The sequence below is a fragment of the Talpa occidentalis genome, unplaced genomic scaffold (assembly GCF_014898055.3).
Source record: "Talpa occidentalis isolate TD23 unplaced genomic scaffold, MPIMG_talOcc4v2.1 talOcc4.8, whole genome shotgun sequence".
Classification (NCBI taxonomy): domain Eukaryota; kingdom Metazoa; phylum Chordata; class Mammalia; order Eulipotyphla; family Talpidae; genus Talpa; species Talpa occidentalis.
The window spans coordinates 68,562,920-68,588,842 of NW_023605194.1; the positions used below are offsets into that span (position 1 = coordinate 68,562,920).

At 53.8% G+C, this 25,923-nt stretch overlaps 1 protein-coding gene across 2 annotated transcripts in view; it reads right to left on the minus strand.

Moving 5' to 3' along the window:
- Positions 1–714: 714 nt before the first annotated feature.
- Positions 715–25,923, minus strand: part of CENPF (centromere protein F) — a 53,692-nt gene continuing 28,483 nt past the window's right edge. For both annotated transcript variants that reach the window (XM_037497953.2, XM_037497954.2), the window contains exons 11-20: positions 22,123–22,258; positions 17,383–20,696; positions 13,572–16,316; positions 11,985–12,137; positions 9,899–10,072; positions 9,453–9,614; positions 7,504–7,666; positions 6,289–6,750; positions 5,296–5,474; positions 715–3,517 (exon numbers count right to left, since the gene is read on the minus strand). In XM_037497953.2, the coding sequence (XP_037353850.1) occupies positions 3,359–3,517; positions 5,296–5,474; positions 6,289–6,750; positions 7,504–7,666; positions 9,453–9,614; positions 9,899–10,072; positions 11,985–12,137; positions 13,572–16,316; positions 17,383–20,696; positions 22,123–22,258 (7,647 nt within the window). In that variant the 3' untranslated portion in view covers positions 715–3,358. The remainder of the gene's footprint in view (positions 3,518–5,295; positions 5,475–6,288; positions 6,751–7,503; positions 7,667–9,452; positions 9,615–9,898; positions 10,073–11,984; positions 12,138–13,571; positions 16,317–17,382; positions 20,697–22,122; positions 22,259–25,923) is intronic.

Sequence of the window (25,923 nt, forward strand, 5' to 3'; positions counted from 1 at the left end):
GTTAAATGGACTGTCCAGGGCTAGAATTTAGGCACGATTTGTCATGCTGTTTCTCTACAGAAGTGTAGTCTGTGTTCCGAGTGAATTTGTAAGATCAGTGATCGACTGTGTACAAGTCCATAGAAGTTAAACTCACTCATAAAATAACAGTGGTTTGAGAATGGTGAGAATTTGGCAGAACTTAATTTGAAAGTAATGGATTGTGTTGGGTGAAGATTTATCGGGTTTTTTTTGTTTGTTTGTTTTCTTTTTTTGTGAGACCCTCGCCGGTGGCCGGGGAACGAACCGGCACTGCAGAGGCTGCGGGCAGCCTCACAACCCAGCGCTCAACTGCTGCACCACCAGGGGAGGCCCTATCGGTTTTTTTTTTAAAGATTTATTTATTTATGTGGGCCTCCCCTGTGGCAGAGCGGTTGAGCGCTGGGTTGTGAAGCTGCCCGTAGCCTCTGTGGCGCCGGTTTGATCCCCAGCTGCTCCCCGGCCACCGGGGGAGGGTCCCACATGGCGCGCAGACCTCTCCTGCCGCCCGCTGCTCCCCTCAGCAGTGTACTTCGGTCCTTCTGCCTGCTCTGCTCCCCGCTCTGGCTCTGGTGAATTCTCTCACCCTCCCGTGCTTCTGACTGTACCCAGTGCTTGTATAAACAAACAAACAAAAATAAATAATACATGCCTCTTAAAAAAAATAAATACATAAAATAAAATAAATTAAGATTTATTTATTTATGCATACAAGAGCTGGGGTACAGGCCAGAGATGCAGGGGGTGAGGCGGGGAGGTGAGAGGATTCACCAGAGACAAAGTGGGGAGCAGAACAGGCAGATTGAAGTACACTGCTGAGGGGAGCAGCGGGCGAGTCAGGAGAGGTCTGCTGCGCCATGTGGGTTTCTCCCTGGCCGGCCGCAGATCGAACTCGTGCTGCAGAGGCTGCGGATTGCTTCATAGTGTGGTGCTTAACCCCTTGCGCCACCAGGGAGGCCCGAAGATTTATAGTTTTAAACAGCAGTATTTTTTAAACTCATCTGCGGTGACCTGTCTACAGAATAACCAACACTTTACTCAGTACAAAGTCATAATATAAATAGTCACTAATTTAATCATCATAACTTCAAGATCTGCTAGCAGTGCTGGTTCCAGTTTCACCAAGGAGCCCATAGCAAAGTGAACACGTATATTCAAAGCTTGACACACCTTCAGATTTTCGAAGGTTTCCCACAACAGACATCTTAAAAGGATTTTCTTTCATTTAAGTAAATAATTTTGATACATTGAGTGGTTCCAGTTTTAAGAAACTGAAATTTATAGCTAGGCTCCTTTCTTATTTTTGAAATTCAACAAAAACAAGAAATCTGATATTCATTCACAAACAAGTTGCCTTCCTCCCTGATGGAAGGACATCTCCACTGTAGAGAAGGTGGGGGTGCAAGCAGAATTATTCTCCAGCACCGGACAAGCAAGAAAAGGGCACTGTATTCACGAAGCTGAGGCTAAAACCCTCACCTCTCTGGCCCGACCTCCCCTTCCGTCAGCAAGGATAAGGGGGCAGGTTTGGTGAGACACCTACCGTCTTTACAATCACTGACAAGATCTCCCAGGCCCAAGTCAGTTCACCCAGTGCCTCTCGCTCAGTGGTAGCCTGTCAATGGAGGTGCCAGGGTCACCTCACACAGGTGAACAGTTTGCAGGATGCCTGTGGCTTCCTGGGCTGCGAGCAGTCGAGGTCTGCTCCAGTGAGCCCTGCCACCCAGAATGATGGGGTGGGTGCTGCCTCTGGGTCCTTAGCCTGTTTGAGGCAGGGCGCTGGGTTGTTCTAGAACATGTGTCCTTTCGGGGTTATCACTAGTCGGCAAACCTAATAGAAAGTCCCTTCCGCTAAAGGTAAGGCGCTCAGGGAGACAGAAGTGGAAAGCAGCAACCCCCATCCTGACACGTCCAGCACAGCACTTCCATCCTCCTAAGGAATCAGCCAAGCCCTTTTCTCAAGCACAAAAGAAACAAATAGATATGGAATATAAACCAAGCAGCAGGCCAACTCGCGCGCTAGTGACCTATGACTTTAAAGAATCATGGCTTGGGCCTCCCTGCTGGCGCAGGGGTTAAGCACCCAGGAGCACATGGTGGCCTCAGGATGACTCGCGATGAGACTGCTCCAAACTAACCCCATGCAACTAAAGACATGGGGCCAGGATATCACTTTCAGCCCAGGAATTCTAAGCAGCTGAATATTATTGAGGTGTGATCCAAAGACAGAGACTGCCTTGCCTCACTTATATTTAAAATGTAAGTGATAGAACATGGCAAGGCTGACACATGGAGCCAAGATGAAAGCCACAGCAAATTCTCGGTTAGTGGCGCACGTCCTAGAAAGTTTGTACCCCGAGCAAGGACAGGACACAGACCTGTTCCAAAGTCTCGGAACCTGACAGGGCTCATTATGTCGACATAGCTTCAAACCCGCCGTCTCCCAAGGAGCTGGAAAATTCCACCACCACCTATCCCTGCTGGTACAATGATCATGGCCCGGGCTGGCTGGCAATATTCCCACAGAACCTTTACACTCACATTCTAAATTGGACCTCTTACTACAGCGAACGTGCTCACTAGGTGATTACTATCCCAGCCTCAGTTGTTAGAATCCCTACTTGTATAAGGAGCTGTTAGGGAGAAATGGCATCGGTGTTGACAAAGCATTTATATTAAGGAATCCTTCCTACAGAAAGCAAAGGTGTTTTTTGTTGTTTTTTTTTTAATTAGAAAAAAACGCCACATTTTAGTCAGTACAAGAGCACCACATGTGAGAAACACAGAAAAGTACAAGTGGGACTTAAAGAGAAACAGCACGAGACAGAATAGCTGACATCGACCCTTCGGGGAGCCTGCCACGGCCAAAGGAACCACCACCCCACACGCACAAATGCGGTCATGGGGGCAGAACCCACACCAGGACAGGCAGAACCACACGTCTCCCCACCACCCATGGTTTCCTCCACTTTACGCAACGCGAAGAAATACTTGACATAAAGTTAGTTTACAGCCAACACAGCTGTAGGAGGATCGTCGAGCAAACCTGTATTCTCAGGGAGCTGTTCACTGAAGTGTAAAATGGGCTTCACATTTTTATCTTTGTGCAAAATCCACACACAATAGAAGCTGTGACAGTGCAGCCTCAGCAATGCAGAGATGGGGCTATTCACATGTGGTGAGGAGAACCCATGAGGCTGTAAGCAGGGCTTGCAAACGCCAGCGCTTCCATCCAGTTGGGGCAGCTGAAGAAGAAGCAAGTCCACGTCTGAAGAGCCGCTGCCTTCTAGGCCAGGTGAAGGCTGTCCGGGGCCACCTCTGCCCACCTTGGGTCTCTGTCCTACTGGACCCTGCAGTTCTCGCCGCTTGGGGCCTCGGGTCCCACTTCTGGGTGGGGGGCTGGCCAGTCTCGCTCGGTCATCAGGCCCCCCAGGAGACTGTTGGCTGAACCCCTCAGGGCAGCACCTGGCTCCACTGGGTTTCCCTCTGCCACCTTGACCTGCGACACAAGAACATCTTTTAGAGGCTTAACCCACAGCCACCTCTCCACAGACGAAAACATAAAGCTCACGTCACCAGGTGCCCCTCCCACTGGGGGCTGAGCAGTGCAACACTCCTGTCCTGGGAGCAGGCCCACCTAAGAGTCACCCCCGAGGCCAGAGGCTGCCCCCGGCCACAGGCTGCGCCCCCATCAGAGGCGAGTCTCGGGGTACTGTCCTCTCCACCTCAGTGTGCACAGGGCCCAGGAGAGGCTGGGCTGCCAGTGATAGCCCTGTGTCCCAAAGCCAGGACCTGACCACCCACACGTGTCCTGAGGTCCCGCTGCCACGGGGACTGCCTGTCCACACAACAAAGCTGCTTCAGCAGGGGCTCCCAGCACCTCCTCTCAAGAGCCCCTGTCCAGTACCAAGAGCACTCACAGCCCCCCATGGGGCTCCAGGCAGAGAGCAGGCTGCAGGGACAGTGGGGCTCAGGCCCAGGTGAGCGAAGCTTCTCTTCTTAGAGCCTTGGTCTACTCTGACATGCAACTCCTCACAAAGGAAGGAGAAACCACCAGGGATGACGTCACAAAATGGCTTCCTAACCACCCTGTAAGCCCCTGTGCCTGCAACCCTCGCAGCTCTGTCACAAACGCAGCAGCCTGACATGAGGACACAGCTAAGCTCCAGGCATCACGAGGACCCGCACAGAACCCAAGTCTGCAAACCAGAGGGCAGACGCCAAAGTGAGGAATTGCAGCACAGTGAGCTGCAGGAAAGCTCGGGAAACAGGCCCCTCCCCCCACTTGCCCCCTCCCCACACTTTAGTTTCCTGACCCAAGAGCTCCAGAGACACCCTGACTATAATGGAAGTCCTGAGCCAGCAGAACGCAGCACATAATCCCTTAGTGCATAAAGCTCTCAATATCAGCGAATAGATTGCCAGCCTCGTCCCTGATCTGATCCACTGTGGGGTCGGAGTCCTGGCAAGCAGAGAGCCTGCCCCTCCCCCGGGACAGGCATCCCAGCACCAGACACCGCCCTCACCGCCGTGCACACGCCACAGGCCGTGATCTACATGCTTAAAACCCTGACGAGTGAGCAAAGGAAAAATGACAGAACTTTTAAAACTTCTGAAGCTACTCCAGCAACTTCCAGCAACGTTCCCTGATTCCCAGTTTGAGAAACACTGGAAAAAGAATTCAGTAAAACACACGCTTTCACCTAGCCAGGCGGGAGCTGCTGGAGAGGCTGCAGCCTGGACTGAAGACACCAGCACAGACGTTCTCGATTCGAACAGCAGGCAGGCTCGTGACAAGGCGTTCAGAGGGGGCTATGTCCTAGAGCACCCCAACAATCAAGACAGAGAAACCCATAACAGAACCCCTCTCCCTGAGATGCGTGCGGTTTTTTTCTTTTAATTGAAGTAACACTGCAATGTTAACATTATGTTAGTTTCAGGTGTGCAGGGCTGAGAACTGACACTCATGTGAACAGGAAGTTCGCAATCCTCTTGTCACCACATCTTTGTTCTGTCCTGAATGACCCACCCGCTTCCCCAGCTAACCATTATAGTCCAAAAGTTTATTTTTGTTTTATTTAGTTGATGTGTTTGTTTACCACATACCAGTAAGAGGGGCACTGCTTGTCTTTCCTGTCCGACTGTTGTCACCAAGCACTATACCTTCCTGGTCCATCCACATTGTCACAAACGGCAGGATTTCATCTGTTCCTAGGCTGCAGAGTATCCAAGCCGCATCTTTACCCACATGTCCGCCGATGTGTGCCCAGGACTTACCTTCTGTGATCTGCTGCCCGCAGCTGCAGGTTTGTTGGGCTCCGCCTGATTCTCTTTGTTGAGACTGAGGCGGGGTGAGGGTAACTTCTGGGCAGCTAGGCGAGGGCTGCTCCTGGTGGCCAGGGTGGTTCTCCGAAGGACGTAGGGGCTCGTCTTTCCAGTTGGGATATTAGCAAACCCTAAGGGCAAAAGAGCTGGCTGTCAACATGCTCCTCACTGGAGAACAGCTGACAGACACAGGGGTGGCGCCCAGAGCATGTCCTCTGCCCCGTGGACAGGCAGACCTCACACTCGCCCTGGAGAGGCCATGTCGAATCGGTAACTGACAGCAATTCTCATCAGAAATCTCAGAAGCTGCAATGGTAAAGCAGGGACAGTGGACAGAAAGTTTCCTTTGCTGCTGCTTCCCTGAGGGCCTCCAGGAGCTATTCTTGGAGCTCTGACGAGCACACCAGCATTGCAGGAAAAATTGGACTAGGGGAAGATAAAGGATAATATGGAAAGGAAATCACAAAAGGGCCGCTTTTTGTTTAAAGAGGAAAACAGGGTGTGGGAAAGCCCCTCCGGGACAGTTCTCATGCAGATGCGGGGCTCAGGGGCCTTGTTCGCTCGCCCAGAGGAGCTGGCAGGACCTGGCAACCAAGAGGGTCCCTCAAGGCACCACGGCTCCAGGCAGCCTGACCGGCTGTGAGCAGCACAGGTTTGGTTTCCCGCCCTCTAATGACAAGTACAGAACGGCAGTGAGCACGGGTGGCAAACCATCTGGGATGAGGCTTGCCTAGGAAGGCTTCTGAGCCGTGGTGGCTGAGGACAGCAGGGACAAACCCCAAGGACGACCGCAAAGGGCAGCTCCAGCTGGGGCTGGTGTCCATGCTTCCTCCGGGTCACAGACCATGGGCCCACAAGGCCCAGGATATAACCTAAGAATATCCTGGCACCTGTGTGCTGACATGGCCTGGGGAGGACACAAGGCTGTTTCTAAGCCACACGCACCTTTCTTCACAACCTCCGGAAGCCCCTCAGGCTCAAACATGTCCTCCGTGGGGTGAGGGCTGCTGTGAACGGCTCTCCGGCTTTTCTTGGAAAACGTCTCCGGCGTAGAAGGCATTGTGGCCCCTCCACTCTCCTGAATCCCACTGAGCCTTTGCCTCTTACCGGAAGCTTTATTTGGGTCAAAGGATAACTCCTTCTTCCAAGCAGGAGGGGAAGGAGATGGTTCTAGAACTGCCGAGTCAGGCAACGGACTGTGGGGATGGCATCGGACCGGCTGAGCCCGCAGGAGGTTAAGCTGGGTCTCCAGCATCTCCTTGGCCGTCTCCAGCTTCTCATGGCTGATGAGCAGGGCGCAGTACTTGTCCAGGTACTCATCGGCCTCCTTGCTCTTGGCTTCCAGGGTTTCCTTCAGTTCCTTCATCTCAGCCGCTAACTCCTCCGCACTTGCATCCGCAGTAGCACCTGCAAAGATAAGGTGAAAGCACGTCTCCTGCGACTGCCACCCGTCCAGCGAGCATGGGCACCCAAGCAGGCGGCCCGGCCCTGCGCTTGCTCCAGGAACAGAGGCACACCTGTGCCTGTGCTTAGTCCAGATACTCCTGCCCGGGAGTCCTCACGAGGGAGCGTCCTAGCAGCTGCTTGTTCCCTAAAACCCACCAACGCCTCCACCTGCTATTTCAGTCCACCCAGCACCTTCCCTGTAGTTCATGTGAGCAAGAACTTACTCATCAGGCCCTATCCCGTCCACACTCTCCTGCAAAGATGAATGAAAAGCTACATGGTTGACATGAAAACCACCCAGCCCCGAGCCGCGGCCGACGGAGCACTGGCCTGCCCCACGGTGACCACTGTCCGTGCTGGGGGCACAGGTGTGGCACCTACCAGCCATCATTTCTTTTTATTTTACCTCCACACCCCAAAATACAGCTGACCCCAAGGAGGGGCAAGGACAAGTGGAGTGGGCGGTCTCTCAGTGAGCAAAGCTGGCTCAAGCAGCAATGCCCAGGACGTGGGGCTACACCTGTGCACCCTCCCGCCAGGGACACTGCCGGCTGCCTGGCTTTGGAGGGACGGAGGACACCATCACCTGTTTCACAATGCAGGTTTCATTCTGAATTCCCTTGATGACCCTGAGCTGAGCACAAAATTCAGACTGGAAACGGCTGAGAGCCAGCACAGAGCGCCCACAGGGAAGGTCCTATGCCCCGTGCCCACCTGCCCCCTGGCTCTCCTCCGCAGTGCTGCACTGAGCCAGCTCCTTCTGCAGTGCTTCCTTCTCCTGCTCCAGCTGTTTACAGGATTTGATCAACAACTTGATCTTTCCCTGAGCACGTTCGTTCTCCTTCTTCAGCTGATTTGCATATTTTAGATTGTCCATCTACAAAACAACAGCAATCCCACTTAAAACCTTGCATTTCTTACGAGCATGTGGAATAGTAATTATGAAATTGAACGAGGACTCACGTGCTCCAAATTTAAAATTTGTTGTCTTCAAGTATACATCAGGATGTGCCTAGAACAACTCCCATCCAACCGCCCAGCTTCCCAAGTCTCCTCCATGCCCTGGTTTTGTGGCTCCCGTCTTAGCTCAGTTTCTAACAAAGGCCTTTTAAGGGGGTGCCCGGTGCCCCAGATCCACTGGGAATCATGTTGGGGAGGTGGGGGGCAGGGAGTGCATGGACAGATTCTGGGTGAGAGAACTCTGTTCCGCTTGAAAGCCTCAGTGCCTAAACTGGTTTTTAGTCACAGCAAGTGAAGGCCACCTAGGACCATGACTCACTTGCAACCCGACGCCACCCTAAAGCAGAGAGGGACGGGAACGTGGGTCACAGCTCAGGTCACAGCTCTTAACCATCGCCTATGGCAGCATCCCAAAGAGCTTGGACCTGAGCAGGCACACCACAGCCACGGTCTGCCCCAAGCCCGCTTCACGACGCCTTTTGCCACAGAAACATGAATTTGCTTATCAGTGTCACCCCCAGATCCCACCGGGGTGTAAGGTGACACCCAGCAGGTGATACGTAATATCTAAAACGTATGGATTTCTAGAACAATCTAGATCCAGGAGGCTCAGCTAAGAGAGCAGGACATGAGGGGCAGGCCAGGGGATCTTAAAGAGGCTGGGTGTCATGTTCACAACCCAGGCAGGTCACTCCCCTGTAAACTCCATCCTGAAATGATTTACCAGCAGCGCTGCAGGGGATTTCCACTTCTGAATCCAACCACAGCTGGATTAGAGATCCAGTTAGTATGGTTTCAACAATGCTCATCGACTGGACCTCATTAAAATCTTTACAAGGGGTCTGGCAAAACAGCCCAGAAGCGACCACCACCCCATGCATGGGTGTGCGATCAGACACCACCTGCAGTGAGCTATCCAGGATTCAGAGCAGAAAGAGAGCGGCCCCACAGCTCCATCAACCGCCCTGAAGCCAACATCTGTCCTGGTATGGCAGTAGCAGGACTGGCCAGCAGTCGCGAGCAGTTCCTCCATGCCCAGTCGGTGTGTTCCTGGTGCAAGAGATCTGAGTGCACAGCGCTTGCACCCAGCTGCCCAGGTGCATGTATCCAACACACAAGTAACACCCTGACTTTAAAGTTCCAATCAACCCAAGGATCTCTGTCCTCCAGGCTCACACACGCTGGAAGGATTTCGTTGTGTGACAATGGAAAGGTTGCAGCACCATCTACTGTCTGACAGGCCCAGGCAAGGCCTCACCACCTTCTTCTTCTAAAGTGATTTTGTTCTTTTAAAGAAACGTTTTTCCTAAGAAAAGGTTTTAGGATCCTGGCATGGAGAGATGGGGAGAAAACGCACACACCTGTCCTGGCCCAGCACTCGGCCCCCGGTGAGTCCCAGGAGCCCAGGGAAGCAGATGCACAGACACGGGGAATGACCCCCTCGCCCCCAGCCAAGCTCGGGGCCGCCCAGACCACACATGCCCCATTTGCCTCTAATATTCTCTGGTGGCATGACCAACCGACAGTTTATTCCAGCTGTGAGCCTGAGGCCATTCATTAACTTTTTTGTGAATAACTGAGAAAATTGAGAATGAGGCTCACAATGACCGCAATAACTATCACAAACGTTAAAGTGAAAGCACTTGACCCCAAGCCACGAACAGGCCGCCATCCGTGGGTTGAGGGAGCGAGAAGGGCCATACCTTGCCTCTCTCCAGTTTTTCCAAAAGCTGGGTGGTGGCTGCCAGGGAGCAGCTGAGCTCCTCCTTGCTGGACTTCAAGAGGCCCAGTTCTACCTGCTGGGAGCTGAGACGTTCTTCGTTAGAAGCCAATTTCTCTCGGTAAGCCTGGATTTCCATTTCAGACTAGGGCAGAAAAATGTTACTTTAACTGGGAGATGAAACCCAAAAATATCATAAGGAAGACAAAATAGAGAACAACTGTCCCAAGGCCCTCAATTCATCTTTGCGACTCTCCCATTCTACCCCAGTATGGAAACCCAATTTTTTTAAAACCCCAGTTGCAGACTGAGACCCGCAGAGAGTGGGACAGACGTGGCCTTAATGGGAGGGCGCCCCTTGAGAAGACAGGGTGCAATTATGCCTCGGGGACCCTGGCCTCCAGTCCCAAAGCCCAACCCCATGCCCACCTGCTTGCGGGCATCCAGCAGGGCCTGGTGCGTCTGCTCGGCCTCGCACAGCCGTCGCTCAAGGGCAGCCACCTCTTCTCTCTCTCTCCCTTCCTTCTCAAGCTGCATCTTGTGCTCAGAATCTAAACACTTCTTCAATTCACTATTTTCTTGCAAGAGCTGCTGCAGCTGACCCTGAACAGGAACGTGGTAACATCAGAGGAAAATAAATAAGTGCAAACCGGACATGTCTTCAGGAAGTGCAGAGCACGTGGGGAGGGAACGTAATTCAGGGCAAGCCCAGATCTGCACAGAAGGGCTCAGGACCCACAGTGAAGTTCACACTTCAAGTTCCCCCCAATTTCAGCACTACTGCTGCTCCCACCAGGCTGCCCACTACCCCCAGAGACACAGGCTCTCTGCGTCCCCCTCCCCCAGCCCACGCTGGGCCCACTGCCCAGGCTTCCAGGCCTACTGATTCCAGAACCAACACTGCAGCAAGGCCCAGCCCACCAGCACCGCCACCTGCTGCAGCCCCAGATCCGTTCCCATCTCTGACCCACGGGTCTGCGTGTCCCATAAGTGTCCCCAGGCTCCTGCCCCTCATCCTTCCCTGCACAGACTGGCAGCTGGCCTGGGGGCTGTCTCCACAGGCCACATGGACACGTCCCCTCTCCATCTGATGCCTAAGCTAAACCCGCACCCAGCTGGTTTCACCTCAGCTCCTCTGACTTAGCTCCAGGGGACAAAGCCAAGGGAACCCTCCATCCTCCTCTCACAGAGCCTGGAGCAGGATGGGCACGGCCCCCTCTTCCATCAGCTGCCAAAGCTCAGCATTCTCCTGGCTGGCCTGTCCACATCCCCGTCCTCCTGCTGGTCTTGTCTCCTCTGTCTCCCCACGGGGTTGGGGGCCTCCAGGCCGCACCAACACCTCTGCTCCACCTGTGCCTCTGCTCCACCTGCATTTCCTGCCCTCTCCATTCTCCTCAGGTGCTTCTTACATTCTGAGGTAGCTGAGGGAAGGTGTCCAACCTTCAACCCTCTCCAAGCTCCTGTGTTGCAGCTGCTGTACCTCAAGACCTGCACTGCAGTCCCGACTGACCGGCCACAAGGGCTCCCTCCAGCTTCTAAAGAACACAAAGACCTGCCAACCCTAGGTTTTCCACTCTGCTCTCTAGACCTGGAAAGCTCTTTCCTCTGCCCGTTCTTCTCACAGATGACCAGTGAACCGCAGGTGGAGTCCCCCACACACCCCGTCTGAACAGGGGTGTCCCCATCCCACTTCCACCTACTGCAGGGCGCTGCTTAATGCACTTAACCGTTTGTTTGCACATTTCCTATCTGACAAGGCCAACTCTCAGCCCTACTAGGGCAGGAGCCACAGCTACCAACAACCTCCCGTCCTGCCCCCACAGGACACGTGGCCAGCGAGGCTGCCGCAAGGTCACCCAGCAGGCAGGACTCGGGCGCACTGGCAGGGAAGATTTGCATGGGGCACTGCCAGGAAATCCTGTAATCCAATCGCTGAGATTAAGTGCCAGCGTTTTCTGATTTCGATTATATTAAATGTCTCTTTTAAAGACAAGCACAAGCTCCCCCATTCCTTATACGGGCGATTACACAACTCACTTCTACTTTAGCAATGACTCTGGTCATACTCACAACCCCTGTGTGTCCTGTGCTGCCTCAGTTCCACAGAACAAGGTTGCATCAGCATGGTGGGGCACAGGGGCCCAGCCTTCAGCCAGAGCTGGCCTGCAGGGCTCTCCCCACCTGCCAGCCTGCTGCCCAGGGCTGCCACCTCGCACTGTGCCAGGGGTCCAGGAGCAAGGGAGGCTCAGGCCGGAGCCTGAGAGGGACCAGTCCTGTCCTCCAGGCGCACACCAAGAATGTGCCAGCTTCACACCCAGCTGTGACTGTGCTCGTTCTCCAGACAGGACACTGGGGTCACCTTCCGGGCACACGACAGCCCAGGGGTAGACTACGCCAAGTCTGACTGATGGGATCTGTAAGTAGGGCGGTCCCGTGCAGCAGGAGACCTTATAAGAACACCAGTGGGGGTGGGGGGTGGCAGTGAGGGACCGGGAATCTGCCCGAGGCCACTTACATCACTGTTCTTTATCTCTTCTGACTTCAGTTTCAATTCTTCCGTGAGCCTGCTTTTCTCCCCACTAAATTCTTCCTTCAAGGCCGTCGTTCTCTGTGCCAGCTCCTGCACTTCCCTCTGCAGCTCCATCTCCCTCAGCACCAGGGCGTCCACCTGAAAGTCCATCTTCCATTAGGGTGTGTCAATTCCAATCCATCGCCCTGATACAGCAGCAGACACCTGGCACCCACTTTAGTCTTCAAAAATAAAATGGAAGCCGGCTAATCCCCCTCCACTAATCCACTCAACTGAAATTCTCCAGGCCTACTGGTCAGCTCACTTTTTCTTCTCAGGAAAGATTTAATAAAAGACAGCAATGAGGAAAGGAATGACAAGCAGTGATATGATATTACTAAGTCTGAAAATCCAGCACAGGAGTATTAATGTGATTTAAACTTAGACATCAGAGAAGAGGGGATGAGGCAGAGGGGAAGGTTTTTATCAGTCTCTGCTCAGCTAATCTTACCCTGGCATCGAATCAGAGACAAACCTGCCCACGACTAGCTAAACCTGCCAAAGCTCTGGTGTTGGCATTTGCTCTGCCCGGAGTGCCTGCTCTGATTGCCTGATCACCTCCACCAGAGCTACCCTCTTGAGAGCTGCATGAAAAGTTGAAATTCTTGGAAAATACAGTTAGGATTGATGGCTTTTTCTGGACAGTCCATTTTCTTTTATTATCTGTCCAGTAAAATTTATAATTTGAAAGAATGGCTTTCCTGGATCAGTAAGTAAACACAGAGCAAAGCATTCATTTTCCTTTGATAGTTGAACCTCCTGATAACAGACCTTCCCGTCCATCATCAGCTGACAGGACAGAACACACCCGGGGCCAGGAACCTCAGGTGGGGACAATAGCAACATCTTTACTAGCTCTTGCCCCCAAAGGATTTTTTTTTTTTTTAAAGAATTTATTTATATATTTATTATTTGATACAAGCACTGGGTACAGTCGGAAGCGCGGGAGGGTGAGAGAATTCACCAGAGCCAGAGTGGGGAGCAGAGCAGGAAGAAGGACCGAAGTACACTGCTGAGGGGAGCAGCGGGCTGCAGGAGAGGTCTGCACGCCATGTGGGGACCCTCTGGTGGCCGGGGAGCAGCCGGGGATCGAACCGGTGCTACAGAGGCTGCGGGCAGCTTCGCAACCCAGCGCTCAGCTGCTGCGCCACCGGGGAGGCCCCAAAGGATTTTTTTTTTGAAGGCAGAACAGAGGAGCCCCTTCTGATTCTAACCAGGGACCTCGACTGGGCAGATCTGAGGTGAGGGTGGGAAGCATATTTGAGCAGGAACAGTGCATGCTGACCCAGGCCCCTCCCACATCAGCTGAGGACCCACCCAGCCCACGGAAGTGTCCAGATGCAAGCGTGTGTCAGAGCAAACACGGTTACCACTGCTGGCCAACTCAGCAGCCCAAGCCCTAGAGTCACTGATGCCCAGCACCCGCAGAGTGCAGCCACGACTGCATAGGTTGCCAGAGGAAGACGCCACCCACACGGAGATCTGTGTTCCTCCCTTGAGGCGACACGTTTCCACAGAGATGCCACCACTCACCTTTTCCACCAAGGACACATTTTCCACTTTGGCTGATTCCAGCTCTCGCTCCAGGTCCTGGTGAGACATCCTCAGCGCTTCTAAGGTGTCCTGTAAAGTGTCGTTGTGGGATTGGAGCGCCTGAGTCCGCTGCTCCAGCTCCTCCGTCCGAGTGCCCAGCTGCAGCTCCAGCTCCTGCCAGCGCCGCTGCTCTGCTGCCACCTGCGACAGTTTAGAGACCAGCTGCTCGCGGTCTTGGATTTGGGTGTTGAGCAGCCTGATTTCTTCCTCCTTCTTCTCCAGTCTTTGTTTGCCGTCTCCAACCTCCTCAAGCAGGCCATTCACAGAGGACTGCAAAGCCACGCGACCACACTCAGCCTCCTGCAGGCCTCGCCGCAGCTGTGTCTTCTCAAGTTTGAGCGCTTCCACGCAGAGGCTCAACTCCTGCTCTCTGGCCCTCTGCGCCTCCAGCTCATGGCACGAGGCTGCCACTTTCTCCTTTTGCTCTTTCAACTGAGCCTGGAGCATGTCCACTGCTGTTTGAGATTCTTCTTTCATTTGCTCTTTTTCTTGCTCTTTTTCTTGTAACAGATTTTCCAATGAAGCATTCAGCGCTTCTAACTCAGAGACTCGTCTGTGCTCCTCCTGTAGCTCTTTGCTCAGGTCTTCTTTTTCTGCCTTCCTATTGACAAGCTCTAACTCTAGCACACGGAGGCCAAGAGCCATCTCCTCCAGCTTGGCTCTGAGGGTCTCAGCTTCACGGGCCGCCTGCTCATGCTTCTGGCCAGCTGCCTCGAGCTCTTCTTGCAGGTCGGCAACTTGACCCCGCAGCCAATCTGCCTGGTGCTCACTCTCCTTCAGCTGTCCTAGGACCTGGAGCTGCCGCTTCGCATCTGCTTGCAGCTGGTCTTTCAGCTGCTGGATGCCGGCTCTCAGCGGGTGGGCTTCTGGGGAGGACATGTTCTGCCCTCCGGCCCTGGGGGTCTCCTGGTCACTACACAAGGCCGCCACCTCTGCCTGCAGCTCCATCAGCTGCTTGCACAGTGTATCCGCAGCTGCTCTGGATTCCTCTGCCATTTGTGCGCTTTCTTGCTCCTTTTCCTCCAGGAGGCGCTTCAGCGAAGAGAGGGCCGCATCTGACTCAGACACGTGGCCTCGCTCTTCTTGCAGCTGCTCCACCAGATTTTCTCTGTCGGACCGCAGAGCAGCCAGGTCTGACTGCACACCCTGCAGGTGCCCAGCCATCTCTTCCACTTGTGTTTTCAGGGTCTCCACCTCAGCCTTGGCGTTCTCGGCCTCCATGATCACCAGCTCCTGGCTCTCCTCGGCCACCTGCAGCTCCTGCTCCAGGCGCTCCACGCGGTCCTGCAGGGCATCAGCCCTGCGCTCACTGTCGCGTAGCTGCTCTGAGACGCGGCTCTGCTTCTGCTGGTCAGCCTCTATGCGGACCTGCAGCGCCTCGATGCCACGCCTCAGCTGCCGCACCTCCCCCTGTGTGGAGCTCAGCCTCCCGGCCACCTCCACCTTCTCCAGCAGTGCAGCCTCCAGGGCCCGGGAGACGCGCAGCTTCTCATCATCTGACTGGATCAGCTGCGCCTGCAGGCGCTCAGACTCCCCCACCAGCCACTCCCTCTCTCGGGCCAGCTGTTCCAGCCGGCCTTCCAGCTCCCTCTGCCCGGTAGACAGCGCCTGGGCGTCCCTGTCCGGACTCCGCAACCACTCCTGCAGGTGAGCCTTCTCCCTGGACAGCTCAGCCACCTCCGAGGACTGCATCTGGCGGGGCGGTGACGGGCCCTGGGCCATGTCGGGGTGAGGCCCAGGCGCCCCTGGAGCAGAGTCCTCCGTCTCCACAGAAGTCAGATCCAGGTCTTCACTCTCCTTCGACAGAACACCAACCTCTCTGCGAGGCTGGTTTCTCTTACGGGTGACCACGGAGAGCTCTTGCTCAAGGCAGGCAATGACTTTCCGCTTGTTTGCATTGTCCTCTTCCAGCGACAACTTCTCCATCTGGACTCTCTCCAAGTCCGCCCCCAGGGAGAGAGCCTGGCGCTCCAGGCCTGCGTGCTGGGAGCTCATCCTCTCCAGTTCCTTTTCCACAGCAAGGAATCGCTCCCTCCATCCGGCATTCTCTGGGACCGCGCTCTCTCCCGAGACTTCCTGCGACTGCTGCTCTGTGCCCGCCCCGGGTCTGCAGCCCAGGCCTTCCCAATCCCCTACCCCCTGGTGTGACTCCTGGTTATTGAAAGCAGGGGGTTCCAATTTTTCACTTAACTCTGATTTTTCTTTCTTAAGTTGCTCCACTATTTGCTCCAGTTTCAGGCATGCTGCAATCTTGTCAGCTAGCTGTGCTTCCTGCTGCTTGAGTTTTGAGTCTAACTCTTTCATCTTGCCTAGCAAACCTTCAACTCTTTGGTCACGTTCCTCTATGGCATGCAGTAAACGCACATTCTCATTGGACATCTCCTGGACCTGCACTTGGAGATTCTCAGTGGTCACCTGACCCCCCAGAAAGTCAACAAGATCCAGGGTGCTGGGGCCGGATGGCGACGGCTCAGGACCACCTGCTGGGGGGCTTGGGGCCCTGCCTTCCGCTGGGCGCCCTCCAGGGCTATCTTCTGGCAGCCTGAGGGCCCCGGGCAGGGTTCCTCCCTCCAACTCTGGACGGTCTTGCTGGTCCTCACAGGTGCCGTGGGTGACGTGCTTGGGTGCTCCCCTGCTGCTTTCTGAAGTGGTCACGCGTTCACAGCCCTCACTTCCCCGAGCAGCCTGTAGGTGTAACACAGAAATGAGAATGTATTTCCTGTAGGTGTAACACAGAAATGAGAATGTATTTACTTTTCAAGAAGAATCAGAATAAACAAGCTTAATTACTACTTTACCAAAACTGGCAACTTGCCACTGATAAACACAGCTCTCCCTCCTGAGTATCCATCACCCCAGCACCCAGCAAGGGCTCTCTGTGGGGAAGGGAGCGCTCGGGGAAATCTCTCCAGGCCAGTCATCACTAAAGTGTGACCAATTTAAATTCCTCTATCTTTCTTGCCAGGCATATGCTAGGCAGCCTGGGTATGGAGCTCCCTCTGAGGCTACCAGACTCACAGTAACACTCCGCTTCCACGGTGGCATTAATGATGTTCTTCAATAAAAGCAAGCCGCGGGGGTGCATGACCAGTCACAACCCAGCACTCATGCTCCACATTCATGGGTAAATCACGTGTGAACCTCACTGTCCCCCCACCTGTAAGACAGGGTGCCCCTGCCTCCAACCCCCAATCCTAGAGGAAACTCCAGGGACAGCACACTCAGCTCACACTCAGAAGCTAAATGTCACATTCAATAAAGAAAGAAAAGTGTTTTTCAATGATTGTCATCAAATCATAGATTTGAATGACAGCAAACTATTGGAAAAGTTTCAGCAGCATGATAAACGCCACATAATTTAAAAAAATACATTTTCATGACTAGCTCTGACATTTAAAAAATGTCTGGGAAGAGCAAAGTTTAAATCCAGGTCATGTCACGATGCATAAGCTCTCAGCTACTGCTTCAGAATGAAATAACACACCAGGGGAAGGCCCATCTCCGTGATGTACCAGCTGTCTCCGGGAGACCTGGGCACATGTCCTCAGCAATCCCCGTATGATAGGTTGTAGCTGGAATCGCTTAGAAATCCTTTCCGCAAATAAAATCTATCGTTTCCATAAAGTGCCGATTCTTTACAACACTGTAATACTGTCTTTACATCCCTGAAACCAACCAACACCTTAGATGAGCTGCAAGTTTTGATTCTGGCCCACCATGACGGGGAAAAAGCATGAGCCCAAGTACTTACGTCCACTAGGTCGGTGCCAAGCAGCGACCGTGAGCTCAGGTCCAGGCCTTGCAGCTGCAGGCGTGCCGCCTCGAGCTCCAGGGACAGGTGCTCCGTCTGCTTCTTCTCTGCCGCCAGCTTGGACTCCATCTCCGCCATCACGCTGGCCAGCTGCTGCTGCCACTGCTCCTTCTCTGACAGGTACTCCCTCCGGAGCCCCTCCAGCGCATTCCTCTCGGAGCCCAACAAATGCTGGAGCTCCTGGATTTCCTTGTTTCTCAGCAGGCCTTGACTCTCCATTTTCTCTTCCAGCTGCCTGAGGGAATGCAGGTGCGCCTGACAGAGGGTCTCCAGCTCCTCCACACGGCCCCCTGGGTGAAGTGGGGGGTCCCCCGGGGCCAGAGCCTCCTCCCCCAGGCTGCTGCTCAAGGCGTCCCCATCTGAGTGGCTCAAAAGGGATGTTTCTTCTGTCAGTTCTACAAGATCTTTGTAAAAAAATCCTTCCACGCCTACCGGACGAGGGCTGTCACACACACTGGAAAAAGACGACGACAGAAGGAGCCCCTCCCCGGGCCTGGGCGTCACCTCCTTCACCAAGTCGCCCTGGGCGTCTCTCAGGTCCACGCACAAGGCCGAATTTTCTGCCTTCAACTCGTCCACGTAGGCCTGGAGTGCTGCCATCTTGGAGCTCACCTGGCAGTGCTGATCGTGCAAAGCCCTGTGTTCGCTCTGCAGTGAGGAGAACCGTGCCTGCAGCTCAGCGAAGTGCGCTTGCACTGCCTGGCTTGATGACGTCAAGCATTCGCCAAAACTGCTGTCATCCAGAGGACCCAGGGACGCAGATTCCTGCTTGGCCCCAAACGTGGCTTCTCGCAGTTCTGTCACCAGTTCACCGTGGAGGAGGCTACTTTCATGGTTTAGTGTCCTCACTTCGCTGACCAGCTTCTCTACCTCTGCTGCCATCTTACTTGTTGCTGCCACACATTCTGACCTGGACACATCAAGCTCGGACAGGAGTTGCAGCTTCTCCACCCGCAGGGAGCCGCACACCGTCTCCAGCTCTGCCAGCTTGCTCAGGGCCGCCTGCAGGGCGTCGTGCAGGTGCGTGCTGCAGTCCCTACCTGCCAGCCACTCGCCATGAGCCGAGGTGCATGTTCCTCCTGTGTTCATGTCACAGTCTGGAAGGCCACTGGCTTCTGGTGGCTGAGCATCCTGTGCCAAAGCCCTGGCCTCCGATCCTGCCCAGGCCTGTGTCTCCTGCCTCAGGCGCTCCTTCTCCAGCTCACTCTCCTGAAGCCTCAACTCCAGATTCCTTATCTGAGCTTCTAACTGCCTCAGCTGGGCACCGTAACTGTCTCGAGAAGAGCCTTTCACTCCCAGGTCTGCCTGCAGGAGAGCGTCACCACACTCACTGGTCATGGGGGGGCACGGCTCCAGGGTATGGTACTCACGCTGTATCTGCGCTAACTCCCGCAAGTGCACTTTTTCTCGAGATAAGGCCCGGACTTCCTTTTGCATCTCACTCTGCTCTTCCTTTAACGTCAGGATTTCCTGCTTGAAGGCATCAGCCTCGCTCTGGGAATGGCTCAGGAAGTTGGCCACCCCAGGCCGCACGGCCTCCAGCTCCAGCTCCAAGCACTGGTTTCTCTCTTCTGCTAGCGCTAGTTTTGCCACACATGCCTGGTGCTCCCTTGCAAACGTTTCCTTGAGCTGCTCCAACTCCATCTTTCTATTTTCACAGACACTGGTGCATTCACTGAGCAAGCGTTCTAGCTGGGAGCTCTTTTCTTGTCCTGCTTTGTATTTTTCGCTGAGCTCCTCAAAGGCACTTCCTGTTTCCTCGCATCTTTGTAATAAAGTCAGCCTTTCTTGCTTGTACTGGCTGGATAACTCTGAAATTCTCTTCTCCTTTTCATCTATGCAGAGTGAAAAACTCTCACTTTTCCGGAGTAAGTCCATCTTCTCCTGACTTAAGCTCACGTTCACTTCCTTAAGCCTCCCATTCTCCTGGGTCAGCTCGTGGATTTCCTTTTTATGGAGAGAAATGACTGAGTTCATTTCCTTTTTCTCCAAGCTCAGAGTTTCTGACAGAACTTGCAGCTCCTTGAGAGAGTCTTCCAGTAAATGGTTCCTCCCTCTAATTTCTTGAGTCTCTGCTTTCTGAGCCTTGAATTGCTCGGTCAGCAGTTGCATCTCTTTTTCCTTGTCCTTGAGGGTGCCCAAAGTCTCAGCCATGACATTCTTATGGGCAGAAGCATCTTCTTGCAGCTTACTGATGCGCTGACTTGTCTCGGCCACAAAATCCTGATGCATCTGCTCCGCCTTTATGAGATTTTCTTCTATTTTTTCTCTCATTTGCACCAGCTCTTCACACTGCTTTTGCAGATCTGAGTTCATCTGCTTCTGGGACTCAAGAGAACCTTCCAGTGCAATGACTTTATTTTGCAAGATGGCTGAATTTGGGGGGCTTTGGGCTGCACCACTCCTCTCAGAAGGCAGGCTTTCCTGTTCTCCAATGATGTTTGCAAAGGAATTATCCCTGGCAGCTTGCTGTTCGAAAGCCAGAAGACTTCTGTCACAGGCTGCATTTGCGTCCCGTGGGGAGTCCCTGGAGTGTACCCGGCCCCGGAGGCTCTCACACTCGGCACTCAGGTTGCTGTAGCGCTGGTCTCTGTCCACGATCTCAGCTGACAGCACCTGAAGCTGGTGCTCTAGGTCTTCCACCTGCCCTGTCAGCTGAGCCACCTTCCAGCACATATTCTCCATTTCCTTGCGGTGTTTCTGATCTGAGGACTCGGCCTGCTGCTGGAGCGCCGCACAGGCTTGCTGCTGCACACCCATCTCAGCTGCCTTGCTGTCCAGTGCCGTCTGGAGTAGCCCGACCTCGGCACCCAGCTGCCCTCTCTCCAGCTCCAGTGCGGCAAGGCGCTCACTGCACTCCTCGCTCTTTGCTTGCTGTGTCTTCAGGCAAGTCTCCAAGTGGCTGATCTGGCCCTGCAGGCTTTCCCGTTCTGACTCCATCTGATGTAGACGCTGTTCATTTTCACTTTTCCAGCAAGAAAATTGAGTCTTCTCCTGTCTCAGTTGCTCGCACTCTTTGTGTTTTAACTCCAGCATGCTCAGGATAGTCTGGGACTCATGCTCAGTCCTACTTAACTTCTCATTCAGCTGTTCGATGTGATGCTCCCTCTTCTTGAGAAGGTCCTGGGAGCAATCCCGCTGCTTCTCCAGATCAGCCACGGTGAGCTTCAGCTTCTCCAGCGTCAAGGAATTCTCTTGCTGACTTATCTTTTCTTGAAGATCTCTTAGCATGGCTTCCTGAGACATATTCTTAGCTGTAAATTTTTAAAAAGTTCCTTTTAAGTTGTTAAGCATTCACTAATTTTTTTTTCTACACAAATTCTAAACTCTCAAAAAAAAGAGCCCAAACTCATAGCTTCCTAAGCCCTGCAAGGACCAGCGTGACTGTGTGGTGCTGCCTGGAAGGGAGCACGCGCCTGGGAGTCACCCATATCCGTATCAAGACACGAGAAAACTGCTCATGTGGGATGGGTCGCTTCTTCTAAAGCAGCTTAACAGTGTCATAAAAAATGCCAAAGGATTATTTTCCTAAGCATGTAAAACTTTTCTTCTCTGTGTGTATTTTTTCCCCCATGCAAAGAGAAAACTGAAACAAGGCAGAAATGAAATGGAAAATCCCACTGCCCCAGGAGGAAGACTGATTCCCAGGAGATGACTGCCCTGCCCAGGCCAGCAGCAGGAATGGGCGTTCAGGGCAGCAGTTCTCAGGCCTTTGGGGGCCAGCAAGGGATGTGGCCTCGAGGCAGCCCCCCATGAGCGTTGTCTGGGAGTGTGAGGCCATCTGGGCACCTCTCCCAACCCCACCTCCCCCATGGCTTCTGCCAGGTAATTCGCCTCTGCCCCGTCGGTGCCACTTTGCTGAGAATACCCAGTGCTGGAAAGGCCCACCGCATGTGGGTGAAGGAGAAGAACAGTCCAGAAGCTCAACAGCCATGGCGGGAGCAGGGGTTGCACCTGCAGACCTCACCAACCATGTTTTACCAGCTAAGCTCTGTCGACCCACATAGACTGCAGGCGGGGAAGACGGGGCGGAGAGGGCTGCCAGCCACCGTCCGGGAGGACCTGGGCCAGCCTTCTGGGCACGCTGGCAAGTGCATTCCTCCTGCCCCGGATTTCTTTCAAGAGGAGAGGGCGGCAGCCTGACATGCCTGCCGTGGGGGCCTAAAAGCCCTCTGGGGAGACTGGAATTTAGAAAAGGAAATCGTCACAGAGAGCCAGCAGGTGGGAGACAGGCTGGACCTGCAAATGCCCAGTGGCGTGGAAGGCAGGAGATGCACGTGCACCATGAGGACTGTGAAGGCCACAGGGCATGCAGCTCTGGAGAAGGCAGGAAACCAAACCTGGGTCAAGGCTACCATGGACAACATGGCCACAGCAGTGGGGACGGTTCCAGGATCATGGACCCCTATCAGGGCGGGAGAGGAGGCACCGGGATGTTGCATGCACCAGGATGTTGCACGCTCTGGGAATACAAGCAGGGGCCCTTCCCTTCTGTGGGACAACAGGAGGTGGGACTGCAAAGCACTGAGAGGCGGGGGTGGAGCTCCCAACAAACATGCCCACGCGCCCGGGGACACAGAGCACAGGAGAGAACTAGCTGTGTACCTGCGGCCCGCAAGGTGCCTCAGTGCCCTACCCTGCCCCTCCCGCGGCACACCTGAGAGAGCCACGTCTACTCACCTCTCGTTTCTTTGGCCAAACGCTGGCTCTGGCTCAGGGCCTCCTGGGCCGCCCGCAGCTCTTCCGCCAGGCTGCCCACCTCCCGGGTCCGCTGCTCCAACTGGCCCCGCACCAGGCCACTCTCCTTCTTCAGCTCCTAGAGCACAGACAGCCGGTTACAACCAACACTCGGCCAGGGGACTCCCACCCCAACGGACCGGAGAACCACGTCCAGCTGAACACACTTCCCTCTGCCCCAGCCCGGATGGAGCAGACTATGCGACTGCCATCCGTGTTTCCTGAAGGGGAATCGGAACCAAGGCACGAAACCACCACCTGAGCATCACCTGCCTCGGTCCTGCAACAGCTGTTCCCTGAGCTGCCTGCTGCCTCCACACATGGGAAAGAGCTAGTCCTGAGGAGCGGCCTACTCACAAGGCCCCAGACACCCCCTCCAAGGTCCCATCACTCCTGAAGGCACAAATCAATCTTCGCAAAAATGTGATGTGTTGATGAGCCAAAAAAGTCATATTTCTCACTGTTACAGCATCTGAAAGGCTCACTAGTTGGGGGGAGGGGAAGGGGTATTCATGAATAAAATTACCTCCGATCAATGTCTATCAAGATCAACAATGTCGGGCCTCCCTGGTGGCACAGCGGGTTGAGCACAGCGCTAAGCTGTCCTCAGACCCTGCAGCACACGTTCGATTCCTGGCCTGCCAAGGAGATTCCCACATGGCGTGGCAGACCTCTCCTGTCTCCCTGCTGCTCCCCTCAGCAGTGTATTTCAGTCATATGCCTGTTCTGTTCCCCACTCTGTCTCTGGTGAATCCTCTCACACTCCCAGGCCTCTGCCCTGTACCCCAGCTCTTGGATAAAAATAAATATTTAAAAAAAAAAAAAAAAAAAAAAAAGGATCTACAATGTACAAGATGCTAGAACCGGCGTGTGAAATATGCAAGTACAGCTGAGAGGGCGTCTGCCCAAAGGGCCGGTGCCCAGCAGGCGGGCCTCGTCCCAGGCACTTAGTGCCCCAGGACTCGCTAACTGCTGAGGGGAGAAGCAACCTGTGGGAAGTCAGAGGACGAATGAATTCCAGATGGGGAAGCTGGGCTTCCCCAGCAAGAACAGGTTCTCAGGGCACCTGATCAAATGAGGTGTCCATGCATTAACCTGCAGTGGAGAAGCACAGGGCACCCCACTATCTAGAGACTGGTTGAGTTTTCTAAATCTTAGAAACCAAGCAATATTTATATATGCAATAAAAACGCTCTGGTCACAAGCCATGTACATGTTGTTGTAAGTCCCCTATTCGTATTCCTCAGCCTGTGTTGCAGCCTTCAGCAATTTCAGAGCTGACCAGTAGCTCAGCCCACACTCTGCGCGCCACCCCCGGAAATGAGGATTGGCACTGCCCATCAAAAACTGACAGACTGGACACATCCTTACCTCCCACAGCCTCACATGCCTAGGAGCAAAAAAATAAATCAATAAGGTTTAATATTTTTTTTTAAGCCATTCTCCTAACACAGCCCTCTGAGAAACGGGGAAATTTCGAATCTTAAAGAAACAATTAAGACCCATCCTCCAAAGCCCAACCGTACCAGGAGGAAACAGATGGCCTGGCAGCACTGGGCTGGACGGCTGCCTGCAATTACCAGTCTGGTTACTACCAGCAGATGGGCACTGATGTAGCAAAGCCAAATTCAAGAAAAGCGAGAAGCTGGCTGGGAGAAAGTACCTGAAAACTCGCTGGCGGCGTCTGTCTGTATGTATCCATGTTCATTTCTTTATAAAAATAAGACAAAACCCGTGGCAGCAAGGTGCCTCTGCCCCTTTGTACTAACCCTACCCACCAAGCAGACAAACTAGACCGATGCTCTTTTAAAATAAAGAGATCAATCAGCGCTCGAGGGCAGCTCCAAGCAACCTCAGGAGCGAGAGGCCAGCGTCCAGCCGACGTCGCTGGCGTCATTAAACCACAGAAGCTGTCACCGCCTGTTCACTCTTCGGGCTCAGAATAATCACCACTCAAATGAGATCACAGATGTGAAAGGGAAAGCACCTTAAGCACTTCAACAAGGGTAATGGAGCATTATTAGTAGTATTTCTTTCCCAAATTTGCCAGCTGCCAGATACATGCTCAACACTAAGAGCAGCCGAATGGGTTCAACATAAAAGAACAACTAGAATTTAATCACCGGGGACGACTTAACATTTTTATTTTGCAACTTTATGAAAATCTCTTCATACCCTAAAAATAACAAATCTATCAAATGGCACTGCACCTCCATCTGGAAGCGTGACGAGAAAGCCAGAAGACATGGGGCAAAGCTGGTCCATCAGTAGATGGTGGGGGGTGGAGGGAGGGATAGAAATGTTTCTGCCTCTGTTGGTCTCTGTCCGTCTGTCCCTAACTGGAGACATTTAAATGAAAAGCAAACTCAATGGAAAGAGCAGCATGTCTGTCCACACTGGCATTTGCTCTGCAAATAGATGTTCGGCTAATCCTGGGGCCCAGCAGGCTTATCACGCTATGGCTGCAACCAGCCCAAAAATTTTAAAAGGCCAGAATTTTCAAAATGAACATCTGAAAAGGGATCTGTCAGCTGCCATCCAACAGCAATTAGTTTTCCGAGAGGCTACGGCCACTTAAGACTTGATTGGGCAGCTCATTATCAACAATGAGTTAAGCATACAAGGATATATTCTCCCAGGCATCTCTTGCAAGCACACACGATTTGCAAAATTGGGCACTAGTCTGGAAAAACACAACAAAACTCGCTATCACCACAAGCCAGCTTCAGACCTCAGCAAGTGAGTTCACCCGGATCAGCTAGGGTTTAGGGGCAGGACAAAACAAATCTCAGTGGTGGCAGCCCTGCCAGTCCCCCCGCCCACCCATGAGTGGGACTGGATCCACCCCCTGCGAGCAAAGCCTCTATCATGAAACAAGGGGTGGACACGAGGCCGGCGAAGCACATACCCACGCCCCGCCACACAAGGGTCCTGGAGGCACAGTCAGATGTCGGCCAGCAGCCCCGGTGGCCCTGGCTGTCACGGGAGAGGAGGGGCCGCTGACCGGACTCCATCCACTCTGGCTGAATGGCCACTTTTCCCTGGATGGCCTGTGAGCTGCAATCCCAGCACTGAGCAGCTCTCACTACGAGCAGCACTTTCATGTACCCAACGCAGACAAGGAGCCTTATCGGGACAATTCTCCTTGTTTCATATCCAAAACCTAGGGGCCTGCACATGACTGCGTTGTGCTCCCTAATAATCACACACAGGCAGACAGCCAAGGAGACAGAGCAGGCAGGACTTTAAATGCAAAAAATCTCCAAAGCACTGTCCTCTGGGTGACCACGCGCCCACGGGTGATGACAGACGGGAGAAACAAGAGGCCATCGCTGTGGGGGGGCCCAGAGCAACAGGAAGGGAGCCCAGCAGCCCACGCAGGCGTGGGGGTAGCCAGCACACCAGCTCCGCCAGCCGTTGAAACCTCTGCACAAAGTGACACTGCAAGGGGGAGTCTGGGGAAGCCACATAGCAGGAAGGTGGCGGGCAGCAGTACGAGTCCAGATGCTGCTGACAGTTTCCCTTAAGTCACGCAGCATCTGACTGCGTAATTCTGAACTCAACCCTCTGCCCTCTTGAGATCATCCTCAAAAGCCGCCACCCGCACAAATATAAACTAAGACAAAAATGAAAGGCACTCCTGGCTCTGTGCAAGGCTCGTCCCCAAGACCATCTCCCTGGACCCCTAAACCAGGGAGCATGACATGCGACGGGACAGGCTGCTGGCGTGGAGGTGGCCCCACA